The 14087-nt window shown below is 49.4% G+C and overlaps 1 protein-coding gene across 9 annotated transcripts in view; it reads left to right on the top strand.

The window, feature by feature from the left end:
* The window catches only part of SLC6A12 (solute carrier family 6 member 12), a 30439-nt gene that overhangs the window by 6326 nt on the left and 10026 nt on the right, over positions 1-14087 (top strand). For 6 of the 9 annotated variants that reach the window (XM_033118218.1, XM_033118224.1, XM_033118220.1 and 3 more), the window contains exons 3-6: positions 1804-2067; positions 7293-7427; positions 10757-10897; positions 13145-13232. In XM_033118218.1, the coding sequence (XP_032974109.1) occupies positions 1863-2067; positions 7293-7427; positions 10757-10897; positions 13145-13232 (569 nt within the window). In that variant the 5' untranslated portion in view covers positions 1804-1862. Of the gene's footprint in view, positions 1-1803; positions 2068-7292; positions 7428-10756; positions 10898-13144; positions 13233-13285; positions 13999-14087 lie in introns of those variants that run through there. The other 3 variants (XM_033118223.1, XM_033118226.1, XM_033118227.1) reach the window with 3 other exon arrangements.

The raw sequence follows: 14087 nt of genomic DNA, 5'->3' as shown, positions 1-14087 counted from the left end.
ACATTTGATTATTATTATTAGGTCTGGACTAGAACTTGGGTTTCCTGTCTGGTGCTTTTTTCATTGTTTTTTTTAGTTCATTCATTCATCCATTCATTTGTTTGATAACAATTCAGGGGCTGTTCCTCAGGGTACCCCAGCCCCAATTCTGTAGTAGGACCCGCAGTTGGTTCAGGTATTGGCAACGTTTCCCCTGGGACCAGACACCTGTTCTTTCAACCTGAGGCTCTGGCTCTCAAGGCCCCATGGAGTCTGCTGCTCACTCTGAACCTGGAGCTCTTCCCTTGCCTTCTTCCACCCCTCCTCCCTGGTATCAGAGGCTGAGGGCCTCTCATTTCCAGTGGGCGCCTGTCTCCTCATCTTCCCTTCTGGGCTGAGCTTGCAACGGCAGCCTCTGAGGAGGTGCCAATGCCGGAATTTCACCCCGACATGCTTTCCCATTCCTGGGATAATCTGCACCCTCCAAGTCACCTTCAAAAATTTCCATAACCTCAAATGGCTCCTGCCACACCTTTCTAACAGGCTTGGGCTTGGGCTGTTGCCTGGGTTAAAAGGACCAACAAATAAACACAGACTCTTCTTTTAATAAAAAGGATCCCTTGTGTTTCTCTAGAGCCTTGGAGGAGCACGGAGCTCTTGGTGACTCTGGGTCACTTTGGTGCCCCAACGCCCTTCGGAGGCAAGGGGTGGTGGGTGGGTGCTTCTTTCTGCAGCCTGGGCACCTCCTCCTGGCAGCTCACTGGAAACAGAGGCAGAGGTAGCCTCAGGGAGATTGTGGGGTGGGAGAGGGGGAGGGGAAGGAGAACAGGGATTGTAGATACTCCACGACCGTGCAGCCTGGCAATTGACAAATGGACAACGAGAGGACAGAGTGAAACTGAGCGGTTTAACTGGAAGTTTTTGGAAGTCCAGGGAGCTTTGGGCTCTTTAGGAGGGCAGAGAGTTGGCAGGGGCGGTGAACTGCCGTGATGGGCAGCCACTTCTGGGTCTCCCTTGGGGGTCCCACTCTGATCTGAGATGACAACCATTCATGTGAGAATCACTCTGGTGACCCCTTCTACTTCCAGGACCCCTCACCTGTGCTCAGGACAGGTACAACAGAGAGAAAAAGAACCAGGCTTCCCCTGAAGGCCTGCACTTGGCCTTGGCACCAATCCTAGTCCTCATCTGCCCTTGTGCAGAGGCCCCACCTTCCCTTTCCCTCCCAATCAGATGGCTAGAGCCAGCTGGCTCCCATGTTTACCCTGAGTCGATTGATCACCCTGGTACAGGGATGAGCACAAAACTGGCCAGGGGAAGACCATGCAGTCACCTAGGCCGCCCCTACCTTTGACCTCCGGCAGCCTTTGATCTCTTCTGGCCTAGAAGCTGGAGGCTGAGCTGGTGCCACTCCCTGGGTACTGAGAAGCTGGGACAGACAGGACAGCAGAGATGGTGGCTGGCTGTAAAGATCAAAGGGACTTGGAATAAAAGGCCCCAAGCTTGGGTTTTAATTCTACTCTACTACTAAATGGTTTCAGGCAAGTCACTTCAACTGCCAAAGGCCTCGATCTTCCCATCTGCAAAATGGGCAAACTAAGATTTGGTCCCTATTTGTTCTCAGAGTCATGAGAGCAAAATGTCATAAAGTTCAATGACATTTAACTTTAAGTGTAAATGTCATTGAGAGTTTCAGAAGAAAATCAATAGTCCAACAATACATGAAAGCGATATTCCAATAATAATGAAAGATTAAGATGGAGAAAGCAGGGATGGAGGGGCATGTGTTGGGGCCGGGCAGCTCATTCCTTCTCCTCCCACCAGGCTGTGCCCATCTCACGATCCTGCCCCGTTCCCAGCTCGGCGGCTTCCCAATCCATTACATGGCTATGGACAGAAAAATGGCAGTCCCTGAGGATGGGCCTCCCGTGGTCTCCTGGGTCCCTGAGGAGGGAGAGAAGTTGGACCAGGTGAAGGATCGGGGCCAATGGACCAACAAGATGGAGTTTGTGCTGTCAGTGGCCGGGGAGATCATTGGGCTGGGCAATGTCTGGAGGTTTCCCTATCTCTGCTACAAAAACGGAGGTGGTGAGTTCACTCTGAGGTAGGCGTGGTGGGGAGAGCCGTGCCCTGCTAGACAGGCAGTGCCTACCTGGGTGCCTCCTGCCTGGGCAACGCGGCCAAGTGGAAGGAGGTAGAATGGAGCTGGAGGACTTGAGTTCGACTTCTAGCTTCACCACTGGCCTCAATGTCCTTCTGTGTGAAATGGAATGATACCTCAGAGGGCTACGGTGAAGATTAAATAAAGGCATTAGCTGATCCAGGGATCTGAGTTTTTAATAACCTCCTTCATTACTCTGCAGAAATGTCAGTTGTTGACAGGATTCATTCATTTATTTAACTAACATTGTTGTGGGCCTAGCATGTGCCAGGTACTGTTCTAGATACAAAAGAGAACGCATTCCATGTGTCACAGTCTAGTGAAGGTGGCAGATTACAGACAAATGAGTAAAATATGGTGATGAGTGGATTGGTGAGAAGCTCAGCCAGGAGGAGGGATAGGGAAAGCCGGGTCACAGGGTTGGGGGAGAGGGGTTTGAAATGTGAAATAAGGTACCAGGAAAGGTTTCGTTAAGGAAGTGACATTTGAGTAAATACTTGGAGGGGTAACAGAATGACGCTTAGAGATGTATATCAGGTAAAGAACATTCCAAACAGAGGGAACAGCAGGGGCAAAGGTCCTGGGGTGAAAGTGCAACTGGCATATTTGAGGAACAGCGAGGAGGGGAATGACAGATGGGGAGAATAATAGGAGATGAGATCAGAGAGGTAACAGGGCTCTGCTAGGCTCTGCTCTGAGTGAAAGAGGAACCACTGCGGAATTTTGATTAGCGAAACAATATTATCTTGTCTATGATTTTTATAAATTGAAGAAACATAATTTTATTATTTTTCAGCACTGGTAGGAAAAATGAGCAGGGGCGTGGTAGGAAGGGTCCATAACAATTTTTCTCATTGTGCAATTAAATGGTTTTTAGTATATTCACAGAATTGTGCAACCACCACCACCATTGATTTTAGAATCTTTTCATCACCCCCAAAAGAACTCCAGTACCTGTTAACAGTCACCCCCATTCCCTCTCCCCACCAGCCCTTGCCAACCACTAATCTAAAATGGGATTTACCCATTTGGGATGTTTCATATAAATGAAATAATTCATTTCGATGAGTTTATTTGTGACTGGCAAGATTCATTTTTGCCTTTTGAAAATACCTGTGTTCTTCTTATGGAAATGATGTATGTTTGTAGTGAGTATCAGAAACATTCCAGGAGGTAGAAAGGTGAAACATTTCCACTTAAAGGTAACCATTGTTTGGAAAAATCTTTTAAACACTATATTTAACTTGACAAATATTTCCTGAGCATCTACCATGTATCTTGCTCTGTGTTTTAAAGCTTACAGTTATCATTATAAACTGCTTGAACCAAAGACTCCTAAGAAATAGAAATGGGATTTCCTGGGCAGCTCAGGACTAAGAAGCCAAGACTGGGCGTGGGGCCCATGCTGGGCCAGAGATGAGGGGAGGTGGAGAGAAGGGGGCGGGGTGATGACTTACTTCTTTGTCCCAGGCCAATTTTATGGAACACATGAGATATTAGAACTAGAGCTAAAGTTGATCTCGGCCGAGCCCTCATTTCATTGAGGAGGACACGGAGGGTCAGAGAATTTAGCGACCTGCCCAAGACCCCAGAGCTGCTTGGGAGCAGTGGACCCTGGAAGCCAGACTCCCCGGGCCTCACATTACTGCGTGCATCTCACCCTACCATCTGCAAGAGAGGGAGGGTGAGGGCTCAGGAAATGTGGCTTTGGGCTCTGGCGCCCACCCTGCCTCTGTCCTGCCTGGTGGCTACAGCTGTGGCCGTGACCTCTGTACTGGTCCCGGGGCAGGGTGGAGAGACAAGCTCCTCTGATGTGTGCGGTGTGCGGTGACACCGGGCTGAGCCTGTGTCATCGTGAAATGGCAGGACCAGGTTACATTTACTGCACAGGCTCTGTGTTCACCTCTGTGACTCGTGTTCTCACTTCAGCTCTGTCCCAGTCCAACTAGCTGGGAAAGACAGCTGCCATCCCTCTATCATGTTCCCTTCATCTTTAACGAGGGGCTAAGCGAGGTCAGGGGTCCAAATCTGGGGCAGCTGGTCTTTAAGGGTCTAGGAAGGTAGTAATGAAGGTCCAGGAATTAGTTTCCTTATTTCAGACAACTTAATAATACATCTGTGTGAGAACATGACTTCACAGACGGACCCAAATGTGAATTTTTTGCTTTAGGCTAGAATTGAACTCATTGAGGTAATATGCTTTATCTCAAGCTGACCGTGAGCCCTGGTTGGCAGTTAAATACAGTTTTTACTAATATATTAATTGAGTATTAGTTAATAATAGGTTGTCAATTGATTATTAATTAATAATTAATTATGTAGTAATTATTAGTTAATACAGAGTCTTGTAGAGGTAAACCTTTCAAAAGGGATGAAAGATAATAAAATTATTGGTCTAATAATGTCTTTGGTTATAAAAGGGCAGGGAGTCACCATCCTCAAGAAGTGGTTCATTTCCATAGCGAGTTGAATGAAATTCTGAATTTCCCGATTGTCGTGGTTAGGAGAGAGTGCGTGGCAGAGATAATGAGGCATGTCCGAGCACAGAGGGGTCACCCTGTTCACAGATCCCTGTGGGCACCACAGGCTGCTTGTGCCCATAGCCTGGGCAGGTGCCAGGAGAACCGCGGGCCTGGATCACCTCCCAAAGCAAAGTTCTGAGGAGCTCATGAAAAGAGGACATTGACGGTGATTGTGTGTTGCAAAGCCAGGGAGAAAGCCAAGGATGGAGGGTGCCCCTATGGTCTATCCACACCACCCCCCTCCCACTGTCCCCAAAGGCCCAGGCCCAGTCCTGCCTTTTCAGGGTGGACTCAGCCTGAGGCGGGCCCAGCCCCAGGCCTCCTGAAGTCACCCGTCCTCTATGGGGTAGAAGTCTACCTTCCAAGGATGGAACTGAAGCCATCTCCTTTACTCGAGGGGAAGGATCACCACACAGCGGTGGGAAGGAGCCTGGGGTCATGTGCCCCCACAGACTTTCTGTAACGTGCCCTCGGACACTGAGGTGTCCCTCAGCCATACCCCTTCTCCTGAGCACTGCCCTCAGCCGAGCCCCTGTAGCCATCTAAGCTGGGTAACCCAGTGTCTGTGGTGTTGATTAGCTTCGTACGTACTGATGCTCTAGCGTTATTCAGGATGTAAAGGCAAACACGGAGTCAGAAAAGACTTCAGAATTTGGGGGAAGGTTCCTGGCTTGTCGTGCTTCCCTCGGGCCCAGGAGATCCACAGATCCCCCTCCTTTCTCTCACAGATTGCTGTTGGGAGTGCAGATAGGTATAAGATGGTACAAAACTTTTGGAGGGCAATTTGGAAATGCATGTCAAAAACCTTAATAAAATGTTCCACCAAAAGGTGGAAAGAACCCAAGTGTCTGTCTATGGATGAATGGATAAACAAAACGTGGTCTATACATGCGTGGGAATATGATTCAGCCTTAAAAAGGAAGGACATCCTGATACCTGCTACGACATGGGCCTTGAGGACATGATGCTAAGAGAAAGAAATCAGTCACGAAAGGACACGTACTGGAGGATTCATTTTATATGAGGTGCCTACAAGAGGCAAATTCAAAGAGAGAAAGTAGAATGGTGGTTGCCAGGGCTTGAGGTAAGGGAGGAATGGGGAGTTAGTGTTTGACGGGTACAGAGTTTCCGTTTGGGATGATGAGAAAGTTCTGGAAATGGATGGTGGTGATGGTTGCACAACAATGTGAATTTCCTTAATGCCACTGAAGTGTATACTTCAAAATGGTTAAAATGGTAAGATTTATGTTATATATATTTTATATCCCCTCCCAAGAAAAAGCAAAAAATAATGTGCATACCCTCTGACCCACCAATTCCTTTACCGGAAATTTCTACTAAGGAGCAAATTAGGCAGGTGCACAAGGATGTGGATAACGGTCTTCATCAGAGATGTTGTTTCTTATGCAACAACAAAGGCCACAGAAGGTACTGACAAAATAAACCTGGAGAGATGCTTAAGGCAGAATACTGCACAGCCATTAAAGTGATGGCACAGATATGTATTTATTGGTGTGAAGAGAGGTTCATTATATACATTTTTAAAGTTATCAAGATATACTCATATATAGTAGGTTCTTATTTTTTAAAAAAGAAATACATATGTCTGTGTGTTTATAAGAGATTGGAAGGCTATATAATGCTTTTTCCTTTCCTTCCCTTTGTACTTTCTTTTTTCCTACAAAGTAATATGGATTACTTGAGAGGCATTCTAATGTAATAGTTAAGAGCACAGACTCAAGATCACATCACCTGGGTTTGTGCCTCAGTTTCCTCATCTGTGTCTCAGTTTTTGAATCTGTAAAGTGGCCTTAGTCTTCTCGTGTATAGGATGGACATGGCAATAGAACCTACCCCAGGGGAGGTTGTGTGAGGATTTTGATGTTGGTGAAGCATTTAGCAGAGTACCTGACACAAAGTAAGCACCAAATAAGTACCAACTGTTATCATTGTGCAATAAACAGTAATCCGTCCCCCCATGGGTACACTTCTGAGGTGAGGTTATGTCTTAGTGACTGAAATGGGTACTGTGAACTTAGGGTTGCCTTCAATTCCCTTCGCATGTAACTTGCTGGTTGTGTTTTAGGCCAGGCCTCCGGTTGGGGCCTGATCACCTGGCTGCTGACACCCCATTTCCCCAGAGTCAGCCTGAGAGCAGGAGTGGCCTTCTCTGTTGAGATCCCAGTTCAGATCAGAGCCCGGGAGAGGGGGAAAAAGACCCTCTGAAAATTATTAGAGGGAAAATAATTTTTCCAAGGTGTTTTTGTTTGTTTTTCTCTAAAATGTAACAAACTTGATAATTTAATAAGCATATCAAATTATACAGAACACATGTTTTTGTTCCAAAAACAATAAATTGACTAGATTTGTGAAGCACACAGGAAATATTAATAAATAGTGCATACATTAGGATTTCCACCTAAAATTTCCTTCATTTCCTTTCAAAGATCCTTCCTAGCCCAAGTGGGATTCAGACTGGAAAATTCTGGCCTGTCCCCACACACAGACAGGAGGAAGCCAACTTGAGCCCTTGGGAGGGGTGAGGAGGACGATTAAAGATGCTGGAGCACAGGTTCCTTGGAGGGGCCTAGGGTTGAAAGGCTAAATCTCTGCCTCCCCTTCCTCCACAGGAGCTTTCTTCATCCCCTACTTCATTTTCTTCTTCACCTGCGGCATCCCTGTGTTCTTCCTGGAGGTGGCGTTGGGCCAGTACACCAGCCAAGGAAGCGTCACAGCCTGGAGAAAGATCTGCCCTCTCCTCCAGGGTGAGTGTTCTCCCTCACCCACCTGCTCGCAGGCCAACAGCCGGCCTCCCTCTCTCCATCCACCCTCCCTTCCTATCTGCTCACCACCTCTTTCATTCATCCATTCTCGTCCCATGCTAAGTGCTGTGGAGGACACAGGAAGTAGTCAGGCTTTGTGGGGCCCAACGCTTATATATCCTGAGGAGTAAGGCACTCCTCAAGAAAGACAATACAAAGTTACAAATGAAAAATCAGGTGCAGAGCCTTGCAAGGGGTCCCTGCAAGTGGGGAACTCTGAAGCTTCATCTCTAGCAGCTTCAAGAAAACGAGTTCCCGGGTACACGGTGTGGTCCCAGACGCACTTCCAAAGTACGTAAGAATGGTGATGACGATGAGAATGTCAAACACCTGCTGAGCCCGACCCTGTGCCACGGCCCATGTGAGCACTGTCCGTGTATTTCCTTATCTAATCTGCCAATAATCACTCTAGTCACTTCATTTGTCGATGAGAAAACTGAGGTCATTTGCTAAAGGTTTGAACCCAGGTCTACCTGAGCTGAAAGTGCATGCTTTTTCTTATGTAAGGGGTTGCTCCTGTCCTCTCTAGGCATCTGCTGACACTGAGGTGAACAGTTGGGGTGTCCTGTCCCCACCCCCTCTAAAGTTGATGGGGCCAGTCCCCTGGGGGGTGGTGGAAAAGAAATCCAAGGCATCTTCTCGTCCCTGAGAGGTTCCTTGAATATTTTAAATGGAAAGAAGACTCTTCCTCTCATGTCAGTCCTTAAGGGAACCCCAGGGACTAGGCTGCCTGGGGTTGCCACCCAGCTTAGTAGACTTGACAGAGGTAGGCATGAAACCAGAGGGCAATCGAGTCAGGGGCTCATGCTGCCTACGCTGCTAGAGCACTGGTGATCTGAGAAGGCGTTCACACCTTCAAAAACTGCCTTAACATTCTCAGACTAGCTTGGGATAGTTATGGGAAAATTTGGACGTTCCTCCAGAGGCTACGTGAGGGTCAGCATGGAGCCTTTCCATTGGCAACATGGTTCACTGGGGGTGTCAACAGCCCAGGAACAATGATGGTATTAGCCTGGAAAGAATGATAGACCACAGATTGTGATCAATAAGCCTTAGGGTATTAATCATACTTTCAGGGTAATTTTCTAAAACGGAACTGGGACCGGGAAGTTCCCAGCTCTAGCCACAGGGTGATGACCTATTGTTAAGCGATAGGTCAAGGAAAGGTGAGGCAGGGACACGGAGAGGCCTGCTCTATGGGGGCCCCAACTACGGGGGTCCCAATCGGCCCTGCTTCAGGCGTGGTGGGAGACACTGGCTCCTGAGCAGGCTGGAAACCTGACCACTGATGGGGTGTGTGGGGGGGAACAAGCCTAGCCTGGTATTGATTCCTCTTGGGCCTCCATGGGGTCCCTATAGGGGCAGCAGTGAGGGACTGGGGCAGGGTGGACAGGCCCACCCACATTTCTGCTGCGGAATTCTGTGCCCTCAGCCGGGGTACCAGCTCTGGTGTTCTGCTTTGGACACCAGCAGTAGCCTAATTCCGACCTAGCTGGGCTCTGTCCCCAGGGCCAAGCCAGCCAGTGGGTGGCACATGCAGGGCTAGCCTCTCTGGCACACAGGTACTAACTGCGAGGGGGTCACCAGAGACAGCCCAAGCAAACTGCACATTGGATGGGGGTGGGGGAAAGATTTCTTCTCTTTGCTTATTTTCCCAGTTGAAGAGATCCCAAAGCCTAGGGTCTCAGGGAGAGGCTCACCCAGGGGGTGTGCGCCTATGTTGGTAGGACGATCCAGGCTGCCCTCTACCTGCCCTCTACCTGCCTAACTGCCCCCACCCTACGACCACCCTCCCAGGGAGCCTGTGCTCTGGGGGCGGGACACTGAGGAAACACACCTCTCTGCTCACCCACACCCTCCCTCCTTCCTCAACTTAGCACACAGGCTCAAGCTTCCTCCCCCACCTCGTCCCCACCCTCAGAGATGGACAGGCCACTTCCTAGCCTGGCCTCCTAGCGGTCCAGGTGTTGATGGGTTCCCAGGTCCCGCAGGCGGTGGCAGCACAGCGCGTTCCTGCCGCACAGTGGCCGCTTGTTTTTTGTGTGGGTGTCTGTGCGCTCTAAATACCCCGCCCTGCGGCTGCCAGCTCCGGGGGGATGGGGGGAGGGGAACGCCCTCGGCATCAGCAGCCCCGTCCCGCCCTCCGGGGGCTCCACCCGAGGCTGTCCCGGGTCTCTGTCTACCCCCGCACCCCCACCGCCACCGCCACCACCACCAGTGGCCTGGATGCTTCACAGAGACCCCTCCTGCCTCCTACGGAGTTTGCCAGGCCAGTGGGAACAGACGATCTGGGCCGGCTCCCTGGCACGGAGTGGAGGAAGGGCATTGGTGACAGCATGATTGTTCAACCAGCTATCGGGCGGTCTGTTCTCCAGCCTTCTTCACTAATCAGTTCTTGAGCCTCAGACTTTCCTGGACGCAGTACAAACAAGCGGGTCTTCTCTTAGGCAGTACCTCCGCTCCCCTCCTCCCACTCTGGCTTTCACACTTCAGGACTAGCAGCTGCCCCAGCAAAGTGCTACTTTTAACCTTACGGTGGGCAAGGACCCCACAGTTGTAGGTTGAAGTCGAGGTGGGTGGGTGACTGCTCCTGCCCTTGCTCCCTCCCACCCCAGACTTGTCCACCTAGGAGGCAGGGTGCACCCTAACCTCCAAGGACTGCTAAGAGTTCAAGCAGAGCAGGCTTTACCCTCTGCCCACACTTGCCCCACTCTCTGCATGAGACTCGTTGAGGCTGCTCAGACTCTACAGTTCTTAACAGCGATCACGGTTCTCTTCCTTGCTGCTTTCTTCTGGTTTTTGCTCTTATTTTGATACTGATTCTTACCAAATTTTCCCTATTTACTCCTCTGTTCTTCCTTTTCATTTTACAAGTAATGTGTGATTGTAATAGAAAAACTAGAAAATGAAAATAGGCAAAAAGAAAAACAATCTTTAAAAAGTGAACTTAAATCCTATCACCTAGAGAACCAGTTGTTAACTTTTGGATGACAACCCTTCCAGAGTTTTTCTCAGGAAAAAAAAAAACATATACATTCAAACGTATAAAAATGGGAGGATGCGTAGGTTAGTGTTGTGTAACCTGCGTTTCTTACTTAGAAAAATAGGTGGTAAATGGCGTCTCATACCAATAGGTAAACCCTGGTGGTTCTCTTTGTGTAGCACCCAGTATCCTTCTAATCACAACTGGCAGCTTGTAGGTGACTTTTGGGGGGCTGACACTGACCTCTTGGATTCTCTTGTTTCTTCCCGCCCCTCCCCCACTCCGGAAGGCATTGGTCTGGCGTCTGTGGTCATTGAGTCCTATTTGAACATCTACTACATCATCATCCTCGCCTGGGCCCTCTTCTATCTGTTCAGCTCCTTTACCTCTCAGCTGCCCTGGATAACCTGTACCAATACCTGGAACACAGGTATTCCATCGTTTCAGCCCTGGGGATGTGGGCTCTCCATAGGGACTGGGCGCGTGGTGGCTGGTGATGGGCAAACACTGATGGAGTACATGGCAGAACTTTTCTCAAAGTCCAGCTGTGTAGCCTTTGGTGCCAGTTCTGCTGGCTGACCCTTCTGTGGTACCTCAGATCAACCACTGGAACCGAAACCCAATGGGACTGTGAAATATGTTATACAACTGCAAAGGGTTAGTTAGTATCATGCACTTGTCCATTCATCTTGCAAATATTTTCTATGCACCTACTGTTACCGGAGATGGGGGCCCTTCTCAGCGAAAAGTCCAGGCTTGGCTCTCACACCGGCGGTCGAACCCAGGGGAGTCTGGGCAGAATGTGGGCTAGCTTCCCACAGCGGGAATTGAACCCGGGTCTCCTGGGTGAGAGGTGGGAATCCCAGCTGCTATGTTACTGGAGGTTGGGCCCTTCTCAATGTGGTGTCCAGGTTCTTGGCATCTCGAGCAAAGAATTGAACGAGACACAGAGGTAAAGTGGTAAGAGGAAAGTTTATTAGAAGAGATAGTATACTCCAAAGAATTTGGAGCGGGCAGAGCACTAAGAAGAGCGGCTCTAGGCCTTTTGTTAGTGTGTGTGTGGAGGTTTTATTTCTTTTCTCTAGGATGGGCTGTTCCCCTCCAGACACGGGACCACTTGATTGACACCTGTGATTTATGAGTGGCTATTACCTCATCCTCTTAAACTGCGCACATCTCTTCCCAGAGTTCAGTCTGTTATAATGGTATTAATGAACGTCTGGGCATGTGTGTGACATTACAATGATGGTATATGAGGCTAGGGTGAGATGGAGGTCGTGGTGGCCTCTACTGCGCAGGACCGGTCTAATTTGTTGTCTTTTAGTCTCCTCACAGTGGCTAATGCTTAGGGCAGATAAGGGAAGAATGTCTCCAGGCGGTGCTCCCCATAGACTGTGCTGAATGTGCAGGAATGCAGAGACCCCGTTACCCGTCTCTAACTGCTTGCTTAATTTTTCTGTGGGGGGGATGTGATCCCCATAAATCTCTGTGGGGAGTTGAGGGACGAGAGGTCTCTTCTTCTGTATCTGTTTCAAGCTGAGAAGGGGGGTAGAGCTGTCCCCACCTACTGGGGATTCACGAAACTCTCGCCCTAACTGTTCTTAAGTAAAGAAAAGTGGTCTCATATCTGCTTTGGTCGGGGTGCACGAGAGATTTGCTGGGATTTAACTCATCCTGATGGCCCCTAGATGAGGAGAGACAGATGTTAGTTAGTTAATAAATTAAAAGCGCTGGCTCCAGGAGTAGGACTTGAAGCCCAATTATCTTGATGTCACCCAGGGGTTAAGGGGTGGACTGACCTGGAGGAGTGCTAATACCCATTTGGTTTTTGGGATGGTGTGTATCCAAGAGTTAGGTCTGAAATGGCTTGGGGGAATATTGGCTACAATGATTATAGCTCACAGGCTTTTAAGTCTGAAGCAGGAGTGAGAGACATTCTGTGAGTTAGGCTAGGAGCAATCTTTAGTTTAGGATTTGGAAACTGATTAGAAGAGTGATTAACACCAGGGGCTAAGGAGCTAAGAAACTAGGGAAAAGGAGACTTAAATTTCCCATAGCGAGGGGACTTAAAACTTTTATAGTGAGAGAGCTCTCCCATATCACTACTATGTGCCAAGCACTGTGCCAGGTGCTAGAGATCCAAAGGTGAGCACCAGCAATGTGGCCCAGGCCCTCACTGAGCAGTACAGTCTAGTGGTGGAAATTGGCAAATTGACAAAATCATTACAAATTGTGATGAGTGAAAGAAATAGTGCAGTAGCTCTGTAACGATGGGAGGGAGGAGTGCCAGCCAAGGGCTGAAGGATGAGAAGAAGCCCACCATGTGAACATTTCCTAGGAGCGGGGGCAGACATAAGAACTCAGTCCCTGGACTGTTGAGAGGAGACAGTGCTGTCAACAGAAGCTACCCACGTGGGGGCAGAGTGCATCTGAAGTCTGGATTGGGTCAGAGGTTGGCAGGGTGGAACGAGCAGAGGGAGTGGGGCTGGTTCCAGGAACAGCCTGAGCAGCCAACTCCTGACACTCTGGAGGTGGGGGCTCCAAAGGAAGCTTTGGGGACTGGGAATGATGGGGACCACCAGGCCGCAAGGCCAGAGGGCCAGCAGGGACGAAGGTGTGAGGGCATCTCTCCCCATCTTGTCGTCAGCTGATGCACTCCTCATCTTGTCCCTGACAGAGCACTGCAAGGACTTTCTGAACCACTCGGGAGTCAACACAGTGACGCCCTCTGAGAACTTCACGTCACCTGTCATGGAATTCTGGGAGTAGGTGCTGGGCCTGGCTGCCGTGTGCCAGGGGGCCTTGACCAGAGGAAATTTGGATATCTGAGGCCTGGGATTTGGGGTGCAAGTTTAAGGCTCTCAGTGCATGTTTCCCAGCACTTACCCCCACCCCACACATCACTAAGAGATGAGGGAACATTCACACATCTATAGTAGTTGTCCGCCTAGGCCCCCTACCTTCCACCTACGTTCACCTAGACTCACACATTTATGCATGTCAACTGCATTCTCACGCATGCCTCTGTACACGCTTACATCCACCTGCACCCCACACACCTGCCCCCACATGTCCACAGGTGTGCTGGAAACAGTTTGCACCGTCTTAGGAGAGCTGATTACACACATCTTCCAAATCTGTGTTCAGTCACGTCACGTTGGCCAACGTGGGAGTATTTACACCACAGAAATTGGCAAACCCTATCCTCACCCTCCCCCATTCACCCTCCCACACGACCCACCTGTGCCCACACATGTCCCCCGACGCTCTCTCACATACGTTTCCATCACCCCCATACACATCTTTAGATACTATCACACACTCAGCCCCTCCATTTGATACCCACATTCTTGCTCCTTTACCTGCATATAAAAATATTTACTTTCCATGTACTTATTCATACATTCCTCACACACATCTCTCTTTCTCTCTCTCTGTACAACAGAGAAATCTGGATGAGTTAGAAAGACAAAGATACCTATGGTATTACGTCATTTGGTCTTCTAACAGCCAGGGGCATGCAGACCACAGGTGGGAACATGGCATGGCCGTGGGAGAGGTGGAGTGGGGTGGGGGTGGGGAAGCCTGGAATACAAGATCTGTGGGGTCAGCTCGAAGAA

Source organism: Rhinolophus ferrumequinum, chromosome 10 (assembly GCF_004115265.2).
Source record: "Rhinolophus ferrumequinum isolate MPI-CBG mRhiFer1 chromosome 10, mRhiFer1_v1.p, whole genome shotgun sequence".
NCBI classification, from domain to species: domain Eukaryota; kingdom Metazoa; phylum Chordata; class Mammalia; order Chiroptera; family Rhinolophidae; genus Rhinolophus; species Rhinolophus ferrumequinum.
Note: the sequence above shows the minus strand (reverse complement) of the source record. Positions and strands in the feature narration are given on the sequence as shown.